Here is a 25000-nt window from a genome sequence, read left to right as displayed (position 1 = left end):
AAACTCTCCTCCTTGAAAAAAAGGCATAAAAATTACAAAAAGTACTTTAAAACACTTTTGTCAGAACCATTTCAGTCAAGAAACACAAGAGAAGAATATAAATGAAATTTCTTGAATTGAAATTATGAATTACATTTGGCGGTATAGCTCTGTTCGGAGGAAACCCCCTATTTCCATGAGCAGCATGGAAAAGCATTTAGTCAGGGGGCAGCAGCAGTTTAGGGAATTCTCACCCCAGCAGGACAGGGCAAGAGATAACCCCCCCCATGAACAGAGCCAAGCGATGTGACAAGAGAACATGTCACATCATACACGAGAAGGTGGAGTAGGGGAGGTGGTGGGTAGCAAAAACCAAGCAGTATACAGTTGAGAGGAAGTGGATAGAATTTAAAAGGCGTGCCGAAGCCATGTGGCCAATCGCTAGGGAAGAAAGATTATCAGCTGAGGCTATGATGCTTATCTGTTAAGCTGTTGTGCAGCCTACATGATGTGTATTTGTCCCTATTCAAATGAACCTGAACTGAACTGAACTGAATGCACCTGGATCAATTAGGAATTAATTAGATGAAGGGGAGGGCGGCAAGCTTCTTGACTACCATGGCCTGGCCAGAACTGACGTTAGTACTTTAATTTTTAAAAAAAATACTCACCGTCTTCTTCAGGACCTTGGCAGCAAAGGGCTTCTCCGTCTCCTTCTCCTCGCAGCGGTAGACGACTGATGTGGCCCCCCTGGAGGAGCAGAGGAGGAGAGGAGATGAGGAGCAGAGGAGCAGAGGAGCAGAGGAGGAGAGAAGATGAGGAAGAGAGGAGATGAGGAGCAGAGGAGGAGAGGAGATGAGGAGGAGATGAAGAGGAGAGGAGATGAGGAGGAGAGGAGATGAGGAGATGAGCAGCAGAGGAGGAGAGGAGATGAGGAGCAGAGGAGATGAGGAGGAGAGAAGATGAGGAGATGAGGAGATGAGGAGCAGAGGAGGAGATGAGTTGATGAGGAGATGAAGAGGAGAGGAGATGAGGAGGAGAGGAGATGAGGAGATGAGATGAGAGGAGGAGAGGAGATGAGGAGGAGAGGAGATGATGAGGAGAGGAGGAGATGAGTAAGAGAGGAGATGAGGAGCAGAGGAGGAGATGAGGAGATGAGGAGGAGAAGAGGAAAGGAGATGAGGAACAGAGGAGGAGATGAGGAGATTAGGAGCAGAGGAGGAGAGGAGATGAGGAGGAGAGGAGGAGATGAGGAGGAGAGGAGAGGAGGAGAGGAGATGATAAGCAGAGGAGGAGAGGAGATGAGGAGGAGACGAGGAGGAGAGGAGAGGAGGAGAGGAGATGATAAGCAGAGGAGGAGAGGAGATGAGGAGGAGAGGAGGAGATGAGGAGGAGAGGAGATGAGTAGATGAGGAGGAGAGGAGAGGAGATGAGGAGATGAGGAGAAGAGGAGCAAAGGAGGAAATGAGATGAGGAGGAGAGGAGGAAATGAGATGAGGAGGAGAGGAGAGGAGGAGATGAGGAGCAGAGGAGAGATGAGGAGATGAGATGAGAGGAGGAGAGGAGATGAGGAGAAGAGGAGGAGATGAAGAGCAGAGGAGCAGAGGAGGAGAGGAGATGAGGAGATGAGGAGATGAGGAGCAATGGTAGCAGGTAACCAGATTGTTGACAATAAAGTAGACTTGACTTGACTTTGACCCTGAGACCGGTTGTGATGATGATTCCAAGTGTGTGTTTTTGAGGAGTGATTGCCATATATGTACATGCCTTGTTTGCATTCATTTGGCTCTAAGCTGAGGCCTTCTCTGCCAGGCCAGTGAACTAATTGGTCAACAGCAACATTTATTGCCATCTCCCCCTAATGGAAATTGGGAAACCACTGTGATGTATACACAGAATAAATGAGTTGCTTCCTGGTTACCAATGGTTACCTGGTTACCTGGTTCCAATTGGCAGTGTACCATACATTAACTCCAATTGCCAGTGTACCATACATTAAGTCCGATTGCCAGTATGACAGCATTATAGATTAATGGAGAAGGGAAATGAAACCCATAGCTATATTATTCTGTTCATTTACAGTGCATGTCATTCTGTTGACATATTCAGCATGCCTCAGCCCAGATTCTGTTCTCAAATGTTGTAAAGGCCAATTGTTATTCAAGTTAAGTAAATAATAACAAAACAATCTTGTCATCACATTACCTACATATGTAAGGAGTTCAGCTGCTTTAGGAAACCAGACCATTTGTCTGAGATACAATTAAGGCTGAAAACACAGTACAGTGAATGTACCATTAATCATACCGTCAACAGTATTAGACCATTTCCCCAGATAAGATTTAATGATCACAACACAACACAAGGCACGTCTCTCCTTGTTCCTCCCAGTGACAGGCACGCTTGCACAGGGTTGGAGTGGCCATCTGGCATAGCGGGCATTTCCCAGTGGGCAACGCACCCATGCGTGCTCCTATTTTCAAAAATGAAAAAAGTGTTTTTTTTCCCCATTTTTAACATTTCTGAAAATAGGGCCCCACTGTTGAATCAGTTCTGCGCCGCTAATTATGAGGGGAGGGGGGCTTTAATCCAAAAGTGCCCGGGTCCTATTTCTCCCCCAGTCCAGCCTTGCGCGTGCAGGGTGAACACAAACGGAAAAAAAGCAGGTGCCAGCCATCTCTGCAGATTTGACTAAGGTGCTGTTTCCACGTAGCTGGATATTTTTATATGTGGATATTTTTTTCTCCTGGTTGAATTGGTTTTGCATTGGTTTTGGCCTTCCGTTTCCACGTAGCAGATATTTAAAATCCAGGTATAAAAAGCAGGAGAAAAAAATATCCTGTTTAGGGGGCTGAAACGTATAGATGACAATGGAGGATTTATTTTTATCCACATGTTGCGTTTACACTTCAACAGGAGAAAAAAATACCCTGCTAAAAAAATATCCTGCTACGTGGAAACAGCACCTAATTTTGTCACTATGTTGCCTGAGAGCAGGAAGCTTCCCAATTTTGGGCTGAACATTCTAGTAGATGTTAGATCCTCTATTAACCCCTTATAACCTTACTGTCACCAAAATTGTAATGGGCTATGTCTTAATATGCTACTTAAGGCTCTCTGTAATGTCATAGCAATGTTGTTATGATGTAGTCGAGTATTTTCAGCAAATAGTGAATAGGCCCACCGCCGGGTGGTAGGTGGGGCCCCCTAGGCTGCAGCCATATCTAGCCTGTGGTGGGGGCCCCTAGGCTGCAGCCATATCTAGCCTGTGGGGGGGCTCCTGGTAGGTGGGGCCCCCTAGGCTGCAGCCATATCTAGCCTGTGCATTAATCCGGGCATGGTTCTACTGTATAGTGAGTGGCTCCCTGTGGGCTGAGGAGGGAGACCCACAGCACTGAGGTGTTTTCCAGCCTGAAATGCCGTAACCTAAGCAACAGCCAGCATGTCCTGAGGAGGGAGACCCACAGCACTGAGGTGTTTTCCAGCCTGACCTGCCGTAACCTAAGCAACAGCCAGCGTGTCCTGCCGTAGCCTTGGCATCGGCTAAGCTAAGATAAGCTAACGTCGTTGCGTGTCTGTGGCACACTCCACGCGACACACTCTGTCTCTCCTCATGCGTCAGACCCAAAGTACTGTACCCCTGCCTGCATACAACGTTTTCTGTCTTGAAAACCCCCAAAGCCTGCAGTGCCAGGACCTTTCTCCAGCACATTACCCATCACCTAGGTAGTAGGTCTTAATGTGTGCGTGTGTGTGTGTCTGTGTGTGTGTGGGGGGGGGGTCATTATTGATAGGGCTGTGTGCAATATGGTTGTGTGCAATATATTTGGTTGCAGTATTCTGGACGAATGCTGTGATGATTGGCCAAGATGAAGTAGGATACGAATAACAGCTGTCTGTTTACATGTTTAGATGTTTCCTTGTTTAGTATACATGTGTATTATTTATCTGTCTACTGTACTGTACTGTTTTTTTTCTTTTCGGTATTACATGCCCAAGCAAAATTTCTCTCTTGTAGAGACAATAAAGGATTATCTTATCTTACCTCCTGAGTCCTTCACACATCAAACGTCTTCACATGTCCTCACTGGAGCCATTCTAACTGAAAACTGAAACTAACTGTTTTTTTTGTTTTGTTTTTTTTTGCAAAATGTTGGCATGTGCATTATTTTATTATTGAAAATGACTGTTCAAATGTCCTGACATCAGTGTGTGAGTCCTTGTCTTTCAAATGTCTTGTGAGAACATACTTTAAAACCTAAATAGAATGCTTTTTGCAATGCAGTGCAATGCAATGCCCAATGCATACATGGACATTTCCCAAAATGTTCCAAAATGGAGCGCTATTGGAATGTCATTTTGCAACGAAGCGCTTCATATCTCCTTTGTGACACGGTTAAAAAGAACACTGCTGCCAGATTGGGCAGGTGCCCGCCCAATTGGGCTACTAGGGATGAGCGTCGGCGGGCAAAAACGGGAAAAATTGCCGTTTTTGGCCCATAGAAGTCAATGTAATTTGTTGAATTTGGGCGGAATTTAGCGCATTTTGGCGGTTTTTGAGAACCTTTTGGGCGGGATTTGGTCAGACACATCTGGCAACACTGAAAAGAACACTGCTGCCTGGCCACATGGTAGGGGCACTCGTCTGCTATGTGGCTGACGTAATATTTTTTTTCCTAGTAGGGTGAAGCCAGAGGTGGCCTCTGATTGGTCGAACTTCCAGAGCGGCAAGACTGCAACACGTGAGATGAGGGTGTTACAGGAGAGTATTGAAGCCACAAACACGCCGACACTCGCCACACTTTTGATATGTGCCTAAACCTGAACCTTCCCTAAACTTAACCTGTCAGGAAAGCAATGTTTCTTATTCTTTACTTTTGCCAAAAACGGCGAAATAAGCAAGGTATTGGCGAATTTCATGCGAAATTGTGCCCAGACCAAAACCCATGTCTAAACCCTAACCTGTCAGAGGAAGTTGGGAAGTTTGGCCATCTGTGGCATCCCTGTACTAGGACATTTTTTTTAGCGTGGCTGACCCGGGTTCAGTTCTGGCCTGGGTCTTTGCTGGCCGTTCCCCATCTCTCTCTCCCAACTTACTTCTAGTCTCTCCTCCACTATCCTGTCATGTAAAAAGGCTTAAAAGGCTTGAGAAGCCCAAAAACTACTTTAAAAAAGAATACTGCTGCCTGATGGAACTGTTGGGGTGCATTATTAGCTCTATCATTCTGCTGTGAAGTTTAGGCAGTGTTCCACATGAATGCTTACATAATGAATGGCAACTGCAGCAATCAATTCAATTGTTTAATTGCTGTGAAAGTCGTGTTGCATTAACTAAAGGCTTTTTCCACTGCCAGTTTCGACACAGTGCTCCTCGGCTGCCACTGTTTGCTTTATGATTGAGCTGTGTCATGCCCAATTGAAAAGCAAAAAATGGCGGCCGAGTCACACTGTCGAGCTGAAGGCGTGAAAAGACTGGAAAAGAGCCTTAACAGTGATGCCTAATTGTAAAAATAAAAATGACTGTATTTAAGTTCAAGTACTGCAGCAACTGTTATTCTTTTGTAACGTAACTTGTACTCTGCCTTTTTACTTGTTTAATACGAACTTTTGGTTAAAAACTACTGTAGCGCAATGTTCAGCTTATGTGAAGCGAAGGAGGTGGTAGCCTTTAAGGTCAGGGGGAGGGACACAAGAGACTGTTTCCATTCCACTTGTCAGCCTGACCTTTTCCAACACACCTGGGGTGCGTTTCTCAAAAGAGAAGTTGTTAGCCTGTTAGCAACTTCGGTAGTTGCCAATGGGAAAATGCATTGAAAACAACAAAGTAGCTAATGTAGTAAGCAACTTTGGATTCAAGAAATCCACCCCTGATGAGACACACAGAAGATGAACACCTCATTTCACATCCTACTCAGCAGATACGAATGCATTGAGAGGCCCTTAAATGATTATATATTATACTTTTAAATCATAATTAGGCCTATATGCTATGCTATATTTAAACAAACTGCATAACCTACTGTGATAGACGATCAGCTCGCAGTTGAAACATTGATTTTAGCGGGGACTGGTCAAAAAGCAAACTTGGGGTTCATTTCTCAAAAGAGAAGTTGTTAGCCTGTTAGCAACTTCGGTAGTTGCCAAAGGGAAGATGCATTGAAAACAACAAAGTAGCTAATGTAGTAAGCAACTTTGGTTTTGATAAATTCACCCCTGTTTTGTTGCATATAGGCATCTGATGTGGTCTTGTTTTGTTGCACATAAGGGTCTCCTGTAGTCAAGTGTTTGGCTCTCCGGCGGTACGCTGTCAGCCACCAATCCTCTCCCAGTTCATTAGTCTCTGGGCAAATGGCCACTGTGCGGCTGTCACATCAGTTTTGTCATCAGTGCCATCTACATGCATATGCATTAGTGCTGCATCTGATTGCCCAGATTTAATATCCAGTACAGCAGCGTTGCCAGATTGGGTGGTTTCCCGCCGGGCTGGGTTAACCCCTTAATGCCTTAATGCCGTACCTCCAGTGGCACGCTGTACTAGTCATTGAAATGTAACTACCATAGCACTACAATACTATGACACAACACAGGCCCTTTAGTGATGCACCACGACTTGGTCATTACCATACTGGTAACAACAAATGTATAAAGCCGTGTCTTAAGGGGTTAAAAAAAAGAGTACTGGGTGGGTTTTCCTGTAGATTCAGGACATGGAAATTAATATGATTTCGTTCAAATTGGGCAGAGGTGTCAAAAGTAAATTCATGGTGTAAGTACAACACTAGCACATGATATTACATAGCTGTTCATTGTACCTAATGAGGTAGCTAGACTGTATTGTTACTGAAAAAAACCCTAAAAACCTACGTAACAAGAACCCACCACAAATTTGATTCATCCAGCGCAGAGTCAGCTGATCGTAAGACAAGTAAACAGGTCTACTGGTTACTCAGATTAGTAGTTTTGCCATGACACTATTATGACACTGTAATGGCATGCATATGACACGGTGTCAAGTAAAGTGTTACCAAGAAAGCACCTCCACGAGGTTCATTGCTGCTGCTGCTGCATCTCCTTGATACTCTACTGTAGCCCTCTCCTCTCCCCATCTCATCTCATCTCTACTGTAGCCCTCTCCTCTCCCCATCTCATCTCATCTCTACTGTAGCCCTCTCCTCTCCCCATCTCCTCTCTCCTCTCCCCATCTCCTCTCCCCATCTCCTCTCCCCATCTCCTCTCCCCATCTCCTCTCCCCATCTCCCCATCTCCTCTCTACTGTGGCCCTCTCCTCTCCCGATCTCCCCATCACATCTCTACTGTGGCCCTCTCCTCTCCCCATCTCCTCTCCCCATCACATCTCTACTGTGGCCCCCTCCTCTCCCCATCTCCTCTCTCCTCACCCCATCTCCCCTCTCCTCTCCCCATCTCCTCTCCCCATCTCCTCTCCCCATCTCCTCTCCCCTTCTCCTCTCTCCTCTCCCCATCTCCTCTCCCCTTCTCCTCTCCCCTTCTCCTCTTTCCTCTCCCCATCCCATCTCTACTGTGGCCCTCTCCTCTCCCCATCTCCTCTCTCCTCTCCCCATCTCCTCTCCCCTTCTCCTCTCTCCTCTCCCCATCACATCTCTACTGTGGCCCTCTCCTCTCCCCATCTCCTCTCCCCATCACATCTCTACTGTGGCCCTCTCCTCTCCCCATCTCCCCATCTCCTCTCTGATGTGGCCCTCTCCTCTCCCCATCTCCTCTCTGATGTGGCCCTATCCTCTACCCATCTCCCCATCTCCTCTCCCCATCTCTTCTCTACTGTGGTCCTCTCCTCTCCTCATCTCCCCTCCACTGTGGTCCTCTCCTCTACCCATCTCCTCTCTCCTTTCCCCATCTCCCCATCTCATCTTACTGATGCATATTAAACACCTCAGCTAAAATGCTGTAAACAGACACCTCACAGCAGTTAGGGGGGGTGGGGGTGGGGGGGGGGGGGGGGGTGGGTGCACAGCTCGTCTTTGGTGCTTTACAGTTTTTGCCTACTGCTTGCACACAATTTGCAAAATTTCGCTCATAGAGTCAAAACTCTACACACAAGCCAATTACTCTCAACACTTGGAGATAAACCCTTCACATTTATGCCAGCATGAAACTCTGCTATCAAAACATTAACATTGCCATAAAAACTTAACAATCTTTTGTCAAAACCTCACTTTCATGTCAAAAGACACACATTAGCACCAAATGAGAAAACAAATTAGATCAATGTGAAAACAGTTGTCTACTTTATACAAAACACAGCAGTCTTTCTTTTTGTAACAGTCTATTCAGACTCACAGAATGTACATCTTCATAAGACCCCAAAATTCAATACTGTACATTACACAACCGCACCTTACAGTACAGGACATTAAACTGAAGCAAAATATATCTTAAACAGTACATCACTCTCAACACAACAGTGTGTATGTGACCTTATGGACCATTTGTTTGTGTATTGGGTATATTCACAAATTTTCAAAAATCTAAATGATATAAATATGTGGTTGACGTCAACATGCTGTAATGAAAAACATAGTCAATATACTTTTTTTGTTTGGGTATGAGGTATGAGGTTTGCTTACAGTAAAGTAACAAAGTACAATACATTGCCAGACACAATATGCAGCTGACATCTACTATTATGTGTATTTCTACAAACTATCATGTTCATACCTAATATGTGATGATGAAGACAAAAGGCTACTCCTGCCATCAGGGTAGGTTTTACAGAACGTGAGTCAGTCAATGCCACTCCATATTCTACTCTTTAGTACCGTTGTGGTAGGGCCATTTGTTGTTTTGTTTGAGTGTAGGAAGGTGTGAATTTAGCAAAGAAGCCATCAAAGTAAAATAAATAAATGCAAAATAAAATAAGTGCAATGTAATATAAAGAATGCAACTTTGTAACTGGCAGAATAGTGGTTAATTTTGAAAGCATGTGTTTTATTGTCGGTGCCTAAATCTTGTCATACATCCAGTGTGTTTTGTTTTTTTAGTGGATGTGTTTTCCCAATGATATGATGAGTGTTCATTTTTTAATGGAGTGTCTTATGAAGGGAAAAGTGTGCAGTGACCATGAGCAAGTGTGTAGCATAAAGCAAAATGTGTGTTGCTGAATTGCTGCAACAGTGTTAAGCAGAACTTTTGTTTAAGGTATGGCACACTGTGTTTAAGTTATGTTACCAACAACTTAACAATATGCTATTTTGGTCTAAGCATCAGCCTATAGTGTTCAAGCAGTAGGGAAATACTGTAAGAAAAAAGGTTAAGAACCCTCTCCTCTCCCCATCTCCTACCTACTGTGGACCTCTCTCCACCCATCTCATCTTACTGATGCATGTTAAACACCTCAGCTAAAATGCTGTAAACAGACACCTCACAGCTGTCTGCTGTCCTCCCTCCTCATCACATAAATCAGCCAAAATGGAAGAAAATCAACAGAAAAAGCGGAAAAAAAACACCCCCCCCCCAAAAAAAAAACTGAACAACAACAGAAAACAGAAAACTGACTGAGCTCCCTCTATCAGCGCAATAATGATGCCAGACTGGCTTCTGTGCTGTGCTGTGCTGTGCTGTGCTGTGTTGTGTTGTGCTGTGCTGTGCTGTGCTGTGCTGTGCTGTGCTGTGCTGTGCTGTGCTGTGCTGTGCTGTGTTGTGCTGTGCTGTGCTGTGTTGTGTTGTGCTGTGTTGTGCTGTGTCGTGTAGTGGTGCGTTGTGTTGTGTTGTGTTGTGTTGTGTTGTGTTGTGTTGTGTTGTGTTGTGTTGTGTTGTGCTGTGTTGTGTTGTGTTGTGTTGTGTTGTGTTGTGTTGTGTTGTGTTGTGTTGTGTAGTGTTGTGTGTAGTGGTGTGTTGTGGTGTGTTGTGTTGTTGTGTGTTGGGTAGTGGTGTGTTGTGTTGTGTTGCGGTGTGGTGTGGTGTGGTGTGGTGTGTAGTGCTGTGCTGTGCTGTGTCGTGTCGTGTCGTGTCTTGTCGTGTCGTGTCGTGTCGTGTCGTGTCGTGTCGTGTTGTGTTGTATTGTATTGTGTTGTGCTGTGTAGTGGTGTGTAGTGGTGTGTTGTGGTGTGTTGTCTAGTGGTGTGGTGTGGTGTGTAGTGTTGTTTTGTGTTTTGTTGTGTTGTGTTGTGTTGTGTTGTGGTGTGTTGCGTTGTGTAGCGTTGTGTTGTGTAGCGTTGTGTTGTGTTGTGTTGTGTTGTGTTGTGTTGTGTTGTGTTGTGTTGTGTTGTGTTGTGTTGTGTAGTGTAGTGGTGTGTTTTGGCTCTGCTGTGCGCTAACTGAATCACAGCCTCTGTTGGCCCGCTAATACAATCTCCCTGGCTGTCCTGACAGCCTGCCTCTCCTCTCCTCTCCTCTCCTCTCCTCTCCTCATCTCTCCTCTCCTCATCTCTCTTCTCTTCTCTCCTCTCCTCATCTCTCCTCTCCTCTCCTCATCTCTCTCCTCATCTCTCCTCTTCTCTCCTCTCCTCTCTTCTCTTCTCTTCTCTTCTCTTCTCTTCTCTTCTCTTCTCTTCTCTCCTCTTCCCTTCTCTCCTCTCCTCTTCTCTTCTCTTCTCTTCTCTTCTCTTCTCTTCTCTTCTCTTCTCTTCTCTTCTCTTCTCTTCCTTTCCCTTGCCTCCTCTCCTCTCCTCTCCTCTCCTCTTCTCTCCTCTCCTCTTCTCTTCTCTTCTCTTCTCTTCTCTTCTCTTCTCTTCTCTTCTCTTCTCTTCTCTTCTCTTCTCTTCTCTTCTCTTCTCTTCTCTCCTCTTCTCTTCTCTTCTCTTCTGACCATGCCTAGGTCTCCTTGGTTACCACTGTAGTGGTGCCTGTGGGTGGGGGCATTGGTGGTAGTGGTGGTGGTGGTGGTGGTGGTGGTGTGGTTACCAGGGTAGTGGTGTCTATGAGGGCGTTGGCGATGGTGTGGGAACCTTTAGTGATGTCTCTGTTTACCTGTATTCTCCTCTGCTTCTCTCTTCTCACCTACAATAGCCAGCTTCACTGCACTTTGCTTCTATATTATGTTTCTCAACAGGGGCTCTATAGCACCCTGGGGGGCATTGGGGAGCTCTAGTGTGTGTGTGTGTGTGTGTGTGTGTGTGTGTGTGTGTGTGTGTGTGTGTGTGTTTGTGTGTGTGTGTGTGTGTGTGTGTGTGGTGTGTGTGTGTGTGTGTGTGTGTGTGTGTGTGTGTGTGTGTGTGTGTGTGTGTGTGTGTGTCTGTGTGTGTGTGTGTGTGTCTGTGTGTGTGTGTGTGTATGGGCAGCCGTGGCCTAGTGGTTACAGAGTTGGTCTTTCAATATAGGGGTTGCCGGTTCGAATCCCCCTGACCTCTGCCTACACCTACATCCATGGCTGAAGTGCCCTTGAGCAAGGCACCTAACCACACACTGCTCCAGGGACTGTAACCAATACCCTGAAAATTAATGGTTGTAAGTCGCTTTGAACAAATGAAAGCGTCAGCTAAATGTAATGTATTGTGTGTGTGTGTGTGTGTGTGTGTGTGTGTGTGTGTGTGTGTGTGTGTGTGTAAGCACACAAAGTGCAGTAAATGCATTGTTGTTGTTGAAAATGCATTGTTGTTGTTGAATATGGGCTACAAAGTAACTAGTCATTTTACTCTGAATTCTGAGTAGTATGCCATACAAACACAAAGTGCAATGCCTACTCCAACATTGAAACTGAGAAAATGTCTTTTAAGTTTGGTAGTAGGTTGAATAGCCTATTACTGCAACTCTGACACAGCAACATCTCTAAAACAGGGCACATTTGGAACATAGGTTTGTCCACAAGATAAAGGAGATGTTATGCAGAACATTTTCAGTCTAAACTCAATTATGACAAAATATGTAGTACGGTAGCTACTGCACTTTGGCTTTGTACGTAACAGCAGTAGAGCAGTGATTTTCAAACTGTGGGCCGGGGCCCATTGGTGGGCCCTGAATGTATTCCAAGTGGGCCTTGAAATCATTTTATAAAAATCAATATCATATTTTTGTGTATATTGTTGTTGATTTACTTGAGTTGTATGATTTATTGGGTCAGTTTTGGGCCCTGGACATTTGTGAATATTTTAAGTGGGCCCCAGGTTAGAAAAGGTTGGGAACCCCTGCAGTAGAGTATTATATGCTTAGTCATTAGCCGTGTCCCTATCCAATCACTGGCCGGCCAGTGGCAGCCTGCGTGCCAACTATGTATTGCATTGCAGCTCCAGTGTTGGTCGCTAGCCAACATGGCTCCGCCCAGTAGCTAGTGCTGAGCTAGCATAGCATAGCGCTGCTGTGCTGCTCCCTGGCCAGTGCTACTCACCAGGCCCGTCGACAGGGGGGTAAACAGGTATGTTGTCCTGGGCCCAGGGAGACACAGGGCCCAGAATTGGGGTCCCCATTACATTGTATGTCTTGGGTTGGGGAGGCCCTTTCAGATGACTTTGTCCTGGACCCAGCAAAAGCTGTCAGCAGCCCTGCTGCTCACATAAATATTCTATGAATGGAGAGCAGTGCTATCCGACCGCATCAGGGCTGCAATCAGTGTTGCCAGACTGGGCAGTGTGTGTGTGTGTGTGTGTGTGTGTGTGTGTGTGTGTGTGTGTGTGTGTGTGTGTGTGTGTGTGTGTGTGTGTGTGTGTGTGTGTGTGTGTGTGTGGGTGTCCATTGTGCTCCACAGAATGGCTTTTTGAGTGCGGGTAACAAAAAGGGTAAAAGGTGCATTTGGGCGGGTTTTTGGCCCTAGAAATCAATAGGATTTCGTTCAGATTGGGCAGGAGTTCTCGCCTCGAAGGTGGTTTTTGAACGTGTTTTGGCCGGGTATCATCAGCCTCATCTGGCAGCACCGGCTGTGCTGCTGCAGTTCCCTGCCTCTTGTCTTGCCTGACTCCAGGGACACGCGGGAGCAGAGCAGTGCTGTGGTGCAGAGCAGCACTACCACAGGGGTTCCCAAGCTGGGGGCCAGGACCCCTTAAGGCAAGGTTTCCCAGGCTGGGGAATCGGGACCCCTTAAAGGGCTATGCCACTATTATGGGGCTCAATACAGAACACAAAGGGGATTTAAGTGTGCAGACATTTTTCTTTCAATTTTACACGGGGCTTAATACAGTTAAAATCGTTGGCCGGGGTTTATAAAGGTGGTAAAATGACTTATTTTTCATGTTAAGCGTTTAAGACAAGTTAAAAGAGCAGAAAGTATGTCGCTAAGCTAGTGAAAGTCAATGGATCACTGTAGCATGCGGCATGGGCACTGTTTGTGTTTGCATAAAACCTTTAATATACTATGGTTTTATAACCTATTCCATACATTGTTACTAACAATATTCACTTTAATTACATACCGGTATGTATTTAACTGTCCTGTGATTTACATTTAAATGTAGCAAAAAATAATGTTTTTTGGATTTGGAAAATGGGAGGTGGGGGGTTGCGGAAATATTCTAAGGTCCAGAGGTGGAACGTAAAGTATTTTTTACTTCGTTACTGTACTTAAGTATTTTTTTCTGGAATTTGTACTTACTTGAGTAAAAATAAAAATGCAGACTTTTAATTTTACTCAATTACATTTTTTGACAATTACTTGTACTTTCTACTCCTTACATTTCAAGAAGAGGACTTAGTTACTAGTTACATTCCTAGGTTTTCCTGTTGTGTTTCGTGGATATTTGAGTACCCTGAGCTGTGAACAGGGAGGCGGGACCAAGCCCCTCTTTCAAACTGACACCCAGACGGAAAAGATAGGCCTACTTTAAAAAACATTAACAGGACTCCATAGACATGTTCAAATAAAACCAAAAACCGCTGCAGAAACGTTTTCCTATTGGATCAAGTAGGCAGACATACTTGTACTTTTGTACTCAAAAAGTACATTTAAAAGTTAGTACTTAGAACATTTACTTAAGTAAATTTTTGGTGTACAACTTTTACTTTCACTTGAGTAACTTTTTCGCAGGGTACTTCTGCTTTTACTTACAACTTCAGTGCTTCTTCCATCTCTGCATACAAACAACACCGAATAACACGTGCACACAGCACACACCTCACAGTTCAGATCATGTCTACTCATCATGGAGGATGGCCAGCACATTTTCTTTTTTGCACATCTGAATGGCCAAAAGTGAAAAATTGTGGAATTGTGACAGCATGTAATATTGAAAAAAATCACGTGTCGTATTGACCGTTGATATACAAGCTATCCTTAGTGTAGTTAATTATTATGGCACTGTCTGTGTAAATATGTCACAAAATTTGCCTTTCGGGTGGGGGGGGCACAGCATCCTGTAGCCTAGGGCCCCCGACCATCTTAATCCAGCCCTGAATGTGGGGTTGGGTGTCTTGCTCAAGGGCACTTCAGCCATGGATGGAGGTTTTTATGGAGGGAGAGGTTAGGGCGGGATTCAAACCAAACCTACAACCCTGCGATCTTCAGTTCAACTCCCTAACCATTACACCACGGCTGCCCACGACATAATGGTAGGCTACCTTGCCTCTTTGGGGGTTCGTGGAGAGACAAAGGGGTCAGCTTCCCTCCCATCATATTGCAAGTATTGGGCTGGGGGGCCCTTTCGGATGCATTTATCCTGAGCCCAGCCAAAGTTGTCAGCGGCCGTGACTCTGTCTAAAGCATAGGAGTTTTTGTTTTGTAGGATCTCATATCACACCTGTCAAACTTTCACACTTTTGTAAAGAAATCAAGAGCAAAAGAAAATGAATAGCCTACAGTTGTCTAATCGAGTTAATTCGGTGTAATTAGTGGGGCGTGGGGGGATTCTGAAGCATTCAGAAAGGAGTCAGACTTTGTTCTGACGAACATAAGAGATAACGGCTTCCAAGCGGGTTTTCACCATTTTTTGGGCTAGAAATCGTCAGCCTCATCTGACAAACCGGCTCTCTGAGTGCGTCTAGTTATTAGAAATCGTCAGCCTCATCTGACAAACCGGCTCTCTGAGTGCGTCTAGTTAGTAGAAATCGTCAGCCTCATCTGGAAAACTGGCTCTCTGAGTGCGTATAGTTAGTAGAAATCGTCAGCCTCATCTGACAAACCGGCTCTCTGAGTGCGTCTAGTTATCAGAAATCATCAGCCTCATCTGACAAACCGGCTCTCTGAGTGCGTCTAGTTAGTAGAAATCGTCAGCCTCATCTGGAAAACTGGCTCTCTGAGTGCGTCTAGTTAGTAGAAATCGTCAGCCTCATCTGGAAAACTGGCTCTCTGAGTGCGTCTAGTTAGTAGAAATCGTCAGCCTCATCTGGAAAACTGGCTCTCTGAGTGCGTCTAGCTAGTAGAAATCGTCAGCCTCATCTGACAAACCGGCTCTCTGAGTGCGTCTAGTTTTATTTGGTTTGATAGGTAATGGGCTCACTGAACATGACAACAGCAGTTCCTAAGCAACAAGTTAACAAATCCTTTTTTTACAGCGTGTGCTGGTGATTTCGAGTTTGTTTACTTCATGTCAATAATCATGAAAATATGTCATATTATAAAAACTAAACTCAGTGGTGTAACGCGCTCAACTCAAACAAAGTAAACAACTGGGTGCTCATTCCTCAAGAATATATGAAATAAAGAGCAGGTCAGCACTTCAAGTTTTGTGGTTTATTGCCCGTCAGACGTTTCGGGGTTAACCTCAAAACGTCTGACGGGCAATAAACCACAAAACTTGGAGTGCTGTCCTGCTCTTTATTTCACATTATAAAAACTAGAAATGCAGACAGACAGACAGACAGACTTAGACAGACAAACAAACAGACAGACAAACCAACGCCACCAAAAACATGTAAAACACAAAATGGCTGGTAGCACAAAAAAGTCTCAGTATCTTCTTTAAGTATATTTGTTGGGTGCTCTTGGATGAAGGCGATCAGTTCAATTAAAAAAAGGGAAAATCCAGGCAACTCCAGGTGAAAAAGAGGAAGTACGTTAAAAAGCGGCTAACATGATTTAAAATAAGCCAGAATGTTTCGACTGCCATGGTCTTCATATTTCCTCTTCTATTATGTTATGGAGCTAGGTCATTAGACAGGGGCCAGTGATTCGATTATTTTCGATACTCAGGAATGCCCCACGATATGACACGACTCGATTAAATCGTCGGCCGCAAGATCGATGCATCGCTACATTTAGATTATTATCTACACTCCTAATATGAGGAGGCGATCCAGTGTAGACTGATAAACCAGCCTAAATGTGAGAAGTAATTTAGTCTGGCCCCGATGAACGTTACCTCGGACGATTGCTGATGAGAACAACCTGTTGTTTTTTCGCCGTGCCGGCGCTCTGACCAATCGATGATCTTTGCCGTTGATGTGCTTTCCCAACAGTGTTGCAAGCTTCGTTGTCACTCCCTCAAAACCCTACCCGCTTTGATTCAAAACAAATCTCTGCGTTGTAATTGGTTTTGCCAGACTCAGGGCACAGTGTTCAAAACGTTAGATCCGAGGCCAGACCCACTCGCAGCTGAAAAATGTCGGCGCCCACACACTCACAAACGCACATGCGCACACTCGCACACTCGCACACAAACACTTGCACATGCACGCACGCACGCACGCACGCACGCACACACACACACACACGACTACTCTGCTGTAAAACCTCTTCATCACACCTCACGTCTGAGCGTGCTCAATAGGGCTCACACAGCAACAGCAGTGCCGACGCCTACCCATCTGCTGTTGCCCCAAAACACACACACTCACTCACACACACACACGCACACGAACACACGCACACACACACGCACACACACACGCACACACAGACACACACACACACACAGACACACACACACATGCACACACACACAGACACACATGCACACGCACACACTCACACACACACGCACACACTCACACACACATACACGCACGCACACACTCAGAGTTGTGGACTCCAGTCCTGTGACTTGAGTCAGATTCAAGTCGGAGGTGTGAAGACAGACTTGATACTTAAAATTTCAAGATCAGGAACGACTACTCGACTCGACTCGACTCGCACACCGTAGAGGCTATTTCTTTGTTCCTATTGTTTCCACTGGTGGCCGAGCTGGAGAGGCTGACTCAACCTTCCCAAGTAAAAATAAGGTCCAGATGAGAAAAATTTCCAAAAATGATGAGGTATTTAATTATAGCAAAAAAATGATACAAAACTGAGAAGATATATCAAGTCTATAGGAAGGAGGATTAATAAGATAAACTAAGAATTCTTGGTCTTGGTTTGGCTTGGTATTCTGCTTAGTAGTAAGTTAGATCAAAGACCATCACTTCCTGTTCCGGCCACGACTTCTCAGGTAGCATCACCTGTAGATAAAGGATAGGTGTGTGTGGCCCCTTTGGCCACAACAGGGAGACAGGATTGGCTTGCACAACAAAGGATTGGCTCCACTACAGTAGTCTGGCCTTGCTCTTCTGTGGAGTGCCAGATCGGTAGGATTTTGATCGCAACGCCCCCCATCTAATCTAATCAGAAAACAGCCAATAAGCAAATAAGCGCCCCACATGGGGGAGAAAGGGGGAGGACGCTCGTGACGATGACGAAATCGTCTGCGCCAATGGCTCTGGTCTGCGCAATGTTGTTGTTGAGTATCTGTCGGCGATTGGGTGAGCTGCTGTCCAAACATTTTAAACCATGTCAGATCACACAACTTCCAGACCATGAATACGAAATGAAATGGTAGTATTATGGGATGGTCAGGACCAGGCTAATAACATTAATTAATAACATTGCATTACATTACATTTGGCTGACGCTTTTTATCCTTGCAGTTGTTATCAGTACAGGTTAATTGGTTACAGTCCCTGGAGCAGTGTGTTTGTGTGTTAGGGGGCACCTGACCAAAGGAGTGAGATAGAGAGTGAAAGGGTGGGATTCGAACCTGCAACCCTCTGATTTAAAGCCCATCTCCTTAACCACCAGGTCATGGCTGCTGCCCCATACAGGACTGAGGCATCACCTGCTCAGTGTTACCAGATGTGTCTGACCAAATCCCGCCCAAAAGCTTCTCAAAAAACGCCAAAATGCGCTAAATTCCACCCAAATTCAACAAATTACATTGACTTCTATGGGCCCAAAATGGCTGAAAAAAAAAAACGCCAAATGGCCAATTTTTCCCGTTTTTACCCGCAGACGCTCATCCCAAGTAACCCAATTGGGCGCCCGCCCAATCTGGCAACACTGCGCCTGCTGTCCTCCCTGCCTTGCCACGTTGCTATGGTAGAACCAGAGATTCTTTAAGTATAGAGATATGCCAACATAATGTGTTTCTATGGGCACCTAACGTGACCAGGTTCCGGTCTGCCTAAAGGGGCGTGTCATAATGCTCCTACATTGAATAGAACAGTCCATAGGACTGCCTAAAGGGGGATTTCCCCACCTCACCCTTGCGACAGTAGAACCCGGAAACAATGGGCCAGCGGAACCTCTCTTTTATCTACTCTCTCTGGTAGAACCGCCCCTCCACCTCTCTCCACCCCCACCCTCATTGTCTATTAGGGTGGGATTCAAACCGCTAACCCTCTGATCTAAACTGCCCCATATAGGACTGAAGCATCACCTGCTGCCCTGCCCTGCCCTGCTGCTATCCCTCCACCATCATCTCCACCTCTCTCCACCCCCACCCCCACTGACTATTAAATTAATCCCTCACGTTTCTCTGTAGTGAGTGACCCTAAGCTGCAATATGGCCTCCCTCCCTGCCTGCCTGCCTGCCTGCTTCCCTGCCTGCCTGCTTCCCTGCCTGCCTGCTTCCCTGCCTGCTTCCCTGCCTGCTTCCCTGCCTGCTTCCCTGCCTGCCTGCCTGCTTCCCTCCCTGCCTGCCTGCTTGCCTGCCTGCCTGCTTCTCTGCCTGCCTGCTTGTCTGCCTGCTTCTCTGCCTGCCTGCTTCTCTGCCTGCTTCTCTGTCTGCCTGCCTGCCTGCTTCCCTGCCTGCCTGCCTGCTTCCCTCCCTGCCTGCCTGCTTGCCTGTTTCCCTGCCTGCCTGCCTGCCTGGCTTCCTGCTTCCCTCCCTGCCTGCCTGCCTGGCTGCCTGCTTCCCTCCCTGTCTGCCTGCCTGCCTGCCTGCTTCCCTGCCTGGCTGCCTGTCTGCCTGCCTGCTTCCCTGCCTGCCTGCCTGTCTGCCTGCTTCCCTGCCTGCCTGCCTGCCTGCTTCCCTGCCTGCCTGCCTGCTTCCCTCCCTCCCTACCTGCCTACCTGCCTACCTGCCTGCCTGCCTGCCTCCCTGCCTGCCTGCCTGCCTGCCTGCTTCCCTGCCTGCCTGCCTGCCTGCCTGCTTCCCTGCCTGCCTGCCTGCCTAGACTGTCTGCCTGCCTGCTGCCTGCTTACCTGCCTGCCTACCTTCTTCCCTGCCTGCTTCCCTGCCTGCCTGCCTACCTTCTTCCCTGCCTGCTTCCCTGCCTGTCTGCCTGCCTGCCTCCCTGCCTGCCTGCCTGTCTGCCTGCTTCCCTGCCTGCCTGCCTGCCTGCTTCCTGTTTATGTGTAGGCCTAGTGTGACAATAGAGCTTTGCAGAGAGGCTTTTATCCGTAAACACTCAGAGAGGTCATGAAGCCGCTGCCATATACGCATAGTGGCGTATAGTCTACTAGGATGTATGGTATAGTGGTTGTGTAGTGGCGTATACTAGGATATATGGTGTAGAGCCCATGGAGACACACACACACACACACACACACACACACACACACACACACACACACACACACACACACACACACACACACACACACACACACACACACACACACACACACACGTGTATACATACACACACACACCACGCACGCACACACGCACACAAACACACAACATGTAGGCTTACATGTAGCCTACTACACATAGCCTTTGTAAACCACATCTTAAAGTCCTACGTAGGCCTAGGCTACACCATCTGAATGTTGTATGTTTTAAGCCCATGGAGTTGTGTCCATTTTTAGATTTTATAATAATAATAATAATACTTTCGTTTTATATAGCGCCTTTCAAAACACCCAAGGACGCTTAAGGCTTTTGGCTATAGGTTCAAATAATAATGCAGAGATATTGTTCAGGCATCATCAAGCCACATTAAAACACTGTCTGTCTTGTGACTTGAAATATCAGATTACCTTCCCAGTTCTGCCATGGTTTAAAACTCTCTCTCTCTCTCTCTCTCTCTCTCTCTCTCTCTCTCTCTCTCTCTCTCTCTCTCTCTCTCTCTCTCTCTCTCTCTCTCACACACACACACACACACACACACACACACACACACACACACACACACACACACACACACACACACCATGTAGTCTACCATGTTCCTTACCTTCCCAATTCTGCCCCCATGGTGTAAAACTCCTCCATCGCGACATCCCGACGCGATCCATCGACCCAGTACTCCACCGCACAGGCTCCCGTGCGTGAAGTAGGCATGTCGGCGATCGCACTCCAAGGAAACGTCTCGAACCAAGTAGATGAGCAGCCTTGGTGGTGAAAGTACAAAATCTCAGGGCAGTCGAAGAAATCTTTAAAAAAGCATCATCTGCCGTGGTTACGAATTCCACGTAGTTCTGCTGAGCTGCATCCGATGCTCGCCACCAAGCGTCTCTATGACAAACAAATTAACGATTTTGAAAGCCCAATTGGTTCTTGAGGACTTAATCATTTAGTCATTCTGTCCGTCGATGTCCATGTCACTGAAATATCTGTATTATGCCGCCAAGAGTCTGGGATTGTACGCCTCTCGTCTATTCAACGCCTCGGAGTTACATCAATCACTGCCATCAATATTCCGGAATTGTAATTACTCACGTTATAACCCAATGATCCAGAATGAACAATATCCAATCGCAACATACGTCTCTGTTTTTTTATGATCAAATTCTTGGCATCAATAAGAACTGACCAAAGCAGATGTGAAACATCCCACCACACACGGTATTTTGAGCATCACAAATCCAGCGACTCAACATTCAAGACAGCGCGGAAATCCATCGAATCGGCTCAGCGCTCCACGGCATCAACAAGACCCGTGATTATGTCTGTCAACAAGCAGCACATGATACTAAAAAAATGGCAGATGAATTCTCTGTGTTGGTGTCTTCGGACGATTTCCTGGATAATCTGTCAAAGTCGAAACGTCTTCTTCAAACAAGTCCAGCTGCGAACGCCCAAACAACCTAGCCTATCATTGAATGTATTTTATTCCTTAGCAAAGGGTGGGAAGTGTTGGCTGTAGGGATGGTGTGTGTATCACTGGGGGCAGAGATAGGAAACGGGAGGGGGCGTCACTAATGTCATACGCCCTCCTCGAATTTCCCCCAATCCCTGACGTTCTGTGTGCGCGGAAGCGGAGGGTCATTTGGAAATGAGATCGTCAATCAAAACAATACAACTGTATTCAGCCTAACCAAGCATGATACAAAATGCTCTGTGGGTGCAAATAAATAAGCTGCACGGATTTCTGTCTACAATGTGTCACGACAAAAAGCCTTCCTCGTGTGTGAAATACCTGTGCGTGGAGACAAAGGCCATTTCAGCACTAAGGACAGCTCCCTCCTGTCAGGGAAAGTGACTATATAACACTTACACTTCAGCAAGTTGCCAGATCTATCTATCTATCTATCTATCTATCTATCTATCTATCTATCTATCTATCTATCTATCTATCTATCTATCTATCTATCTATCGATCTATCGATCTATCTATCTATCTATCTATCTATCTATCTATCTATCGATCTATCGATCTATCGATCTATCTATCTATCTATAATATCTCTAATATCTCTATAATTTCTATATTTCTATCTATATATCTTTAAATAATCTATATATCAATGCCTATAATATATGTGTAATTGCACGTTTCTGACATACAATATTATCACTACAACATGTTATAAAAGTATTGTTGATTCTGACTCCATTTGTATAAGAGCCATTACTACTACCATGGAGTTGGCGTAGATGGTAGATGGGCAGTGGATAATAATAATATGCACAGCTGCTGTGTAGTGGGTGAGGATTAGAACAAACCAACTCGCTATTCATCCATACTGTGACTGGGTGACGACAGAGCGACAGAGGACAAATCACGCACTACAGAAGGCTAAACAACACACTCCATCACATAGGCTATTACAGAAGGCTACACACACTACATCAGTGGTTCTCAACTGGAACAGTCTTGGGACCCACCATTTTCCACTCTCATTCGGTCGCGACCCAATTTTTTTAGCGTTCAAGTCAATTCCATGCAATTCTCAAAATGTAACCAAGACTCGAATGACTGGTTGCACGCTATCTATCTCGCATAAACATTCAGATTGTATGCATGACAACAGATGACACAGAGTTCACTAGCCTATCAAGATAAAAGTTGTACAAAGCGGATTCCAAAAAAGTTGGGACACTTTGTATTTTGTGAATAAAATCAAAATGCTGGCATTTTTAAAACATCTAATATGTTAATAAGGTAGAGCATTATGTACAGACAACATATCAGTTGTTAAAGTTGAGCAGAATTATTGTTTTGAGGTAATTATGTGATCATTTAAAATTTGGCCCATGCAACAAATCTAAAAAAGTTGGGACAGGGCCAAAACATGTTGTAATAGTTGGATAATTCTAAAAATTACACAAGGAAGAATATTTTAAAAGGAACTATATTGACTGCCAACATGAATGCACATATAAAATACCATCACATAGAGGCTATGGCACTCAGCGGCGGAGATTTTGAGGGACTAATTACTTACGGTATCTATTACACAGAAAGATTGAATTATCAAAATTGCAGGCATATAAGGCCTACTTCCGTAATATAGAGTTCTGTGTAATCATTGCACGAGTTATGAGATCATGACATACTCGTGGTCAATAAGCAAACTATGACAGTCTGACAATGACAGCTCTCGAAAAAATTACCATAAACACAACACTTGATTAATGCACATGATGCAGACATTAAACAGTGTTGCATGCGGAAAAGCTCATTCTATGGACCTAGGAGACATGTGAAACTGTCCTCTGATTACAGAATGGTAAATATTTAATCCATTTTGAAAATTATGGAGTCATGCACCCTCCAGGTTATAAAGAAAATGAATGTTTCAGCCGGATTTAGTGGGGATTCTGAAAGACGGCATATATGATGGTAAGGGGGTGCAGAGGTGACTTGGTTAGGGTCTTCTTACTCATGTAGAGCATTAAAAGGAATGTTGAATGATACATACAGACTTTGAACAGCAAACATAGCTACCAAGGCATTATATTTTGGAGCACCGCCTTTAGATATTGCCCCATAAAGGTGGCAAATTTCAATCTCTACTATGTTCCATCACAGTGTGGTCCATCATTAGAGTAAACAGGTCACAAAATTGTTTTCTTGCAGTCAGGATATGCCACATATTAAGCATAACAAAAAGGTAAACAAGTTGAAGAACACACCTATCAGTTGAGCTGCTGAAATAATGTCTCCCACATCAAAATATCTAATTTTTGAATAAAATTATGCCATCAGTCAGTATGTAGTATCTATCTCATCCCTTGTGTTGTGTTTAGTCTTATCCAATATAAAAAGCATTTTATTGGCCCTGTCCCAACTTTTTTGGGATTTGTTGCAAGGGTGAAATTTTAAATGATCACATAATTACCTCAAAACAATAATTCTGCTTGACTTTAACAACTGATATGTTGTCTGTGCATAATGTTCTACCTTGTTAACATATTGAATGTTTTGAAAATGCCAGCATTTTGATTTTATTGACAAATTACAAAGTGTCCCAACTTTTTTGGAATCCGCTTTGTAAATTGTTGCAGCAAAAGTTGGATTTTTTTTGTAGAATTACATTTTTTTTACAAAGCGGAATCCAAAAAAGTTGGGACACTTTGTATTTTGTGAATAAAATCAAAACGCTGGCATTTTCAAAACAAATAATATGTTAACAAGGTAGAACATTATGTACAGACAACAAATCAGTTGTTAAAGTGAAGCAGAATTATTGTTTTGAGGTAATTATGTGATCATTTAAAATTTCACCCTTGCAACAAATCCCAAAAAAGTTGGGACAGGGCCAATAAAATGCATTTTATATTAGATAAGACTAAACACAACACAAGGGATGAGACTGAACAGTGAAATACTTTGACTGATGGCATAATTTTATTCAAAAATTAGATATTTTGATGTGCGAGACATGATTTCAGCAGCTCAACTGATAGGTGTGTTCTTCAACTTGTTTACCTTTTTGTTATGCTTAATATGGGCATATCCTGACTGCAAGAAAACAATTTTGTGACCTGTTTACTCTTATGATGGAACCACACTGTTGGAACATAGTAGAGATTTAAATTTGCCACCATTAGGGGACAATACCTAAAGGCGGTGCTCCAAAATATAATGCCTTGGTAGCTATGTTTGCTGTTTAAAGTCTGTATGCATCATTTAACATTCATTTTAATGATCTACATGAGTAAGAAGACCCTAACCAAGTCACCTCTGCACCCCCTTACCATCGTATATGCTGTCTTTCAGACTGACCACTAAATCAAGCTGAAGTATTCATTTTCTATATAACCTGGAGGGTGCATGACTCCATAATTTTCAAACAGGATTAACTATTTTCCATCCTGTAATCAGAGGACAGTTTCACATGTCTCCTAGGTCCATAGAATGAGCTTTTCCGCATGTAACACTGTTTAATGTCTGCATCATGTGCATTAATCAAGTGTTGTGTTTATGGTCATTTTTTCGAGAGCTGTCATTGTTGGAGTGTCATAGTTTGCTTATTGACCACAAGTATTTCATGATCTCATAACTCATGCAATGATAACACAGAACTCTATATTACGGAAATAGGCCTTATATGCCTGCAATTTTGATAATTCAATCTTTCTGTGTAATAGATAAGTAATTAGTCCCTCAAAATCTTCACTGCTGAGTGCCACAGCCTTTCTGTGATGGTATTTTAGTTGTGCATTAATGTTGGCAGTCAATATAGTTCCTTTTAAAATATTCTTCCTTGTGTTATTTTTAGAATTATCCAACTATTACAACATGTTTTGGCCCTGTCCCA

General features: G+C 44.6%; 1 protein-coding gene across 1 annotated transcript in view; it reads right to left on the bottom strand.

Annotated features, from left to right (window-relative positions):
* Window positions 1-21067, bottom strand: part of si:ch73-60h1.1 (calcium/calmodulin-dependent protein kinase type IV) — a 74214-nt gene extending 53147 nt beyond the window's left edge. Inside the window, exons 1-2 of the mRNA XM_063200376.1 lie at window positions 20248-21067; window positions 651-729 (exon numbers count right to left, since the gene is read on the bottom strand). Of these exons, the coding sequence (XP_063056446.1) occupies window positions 651-729; window positions 20248-20354 (186 nt within the window). The 5' untranslated portion in view covers window positions 20355-21067. The remainder of the gene's footprint in view (window positions 1-650; window positions 730-20247) is intronic.
* Between the last annotated feature and the right edge of the window lie 3933 nt (window positions 21068-25000).

Source organism: Engraulis encrasicolus, chromosome 6 (genome assembly GCF_034702125.1).
Source record: "Engraulis encrasicolus isolate BLACKSEA-1 chromosome 6, IST_EnEncr_1.0, whole genome shotgun sequence".
In the NCBI taxonomy this organism is placed as follows: domain Eukaryota; kingdom Metazoa; phylum Chordata; class Actinopteri; order Clupeiformes; family Engraulidae; genus Engraulis; species Engraulis encrasicolus.
Note: the sequence above shows the minus strand (reverse complement) of the source record. Positions and strands in the feature narration are given on the sequence as shown.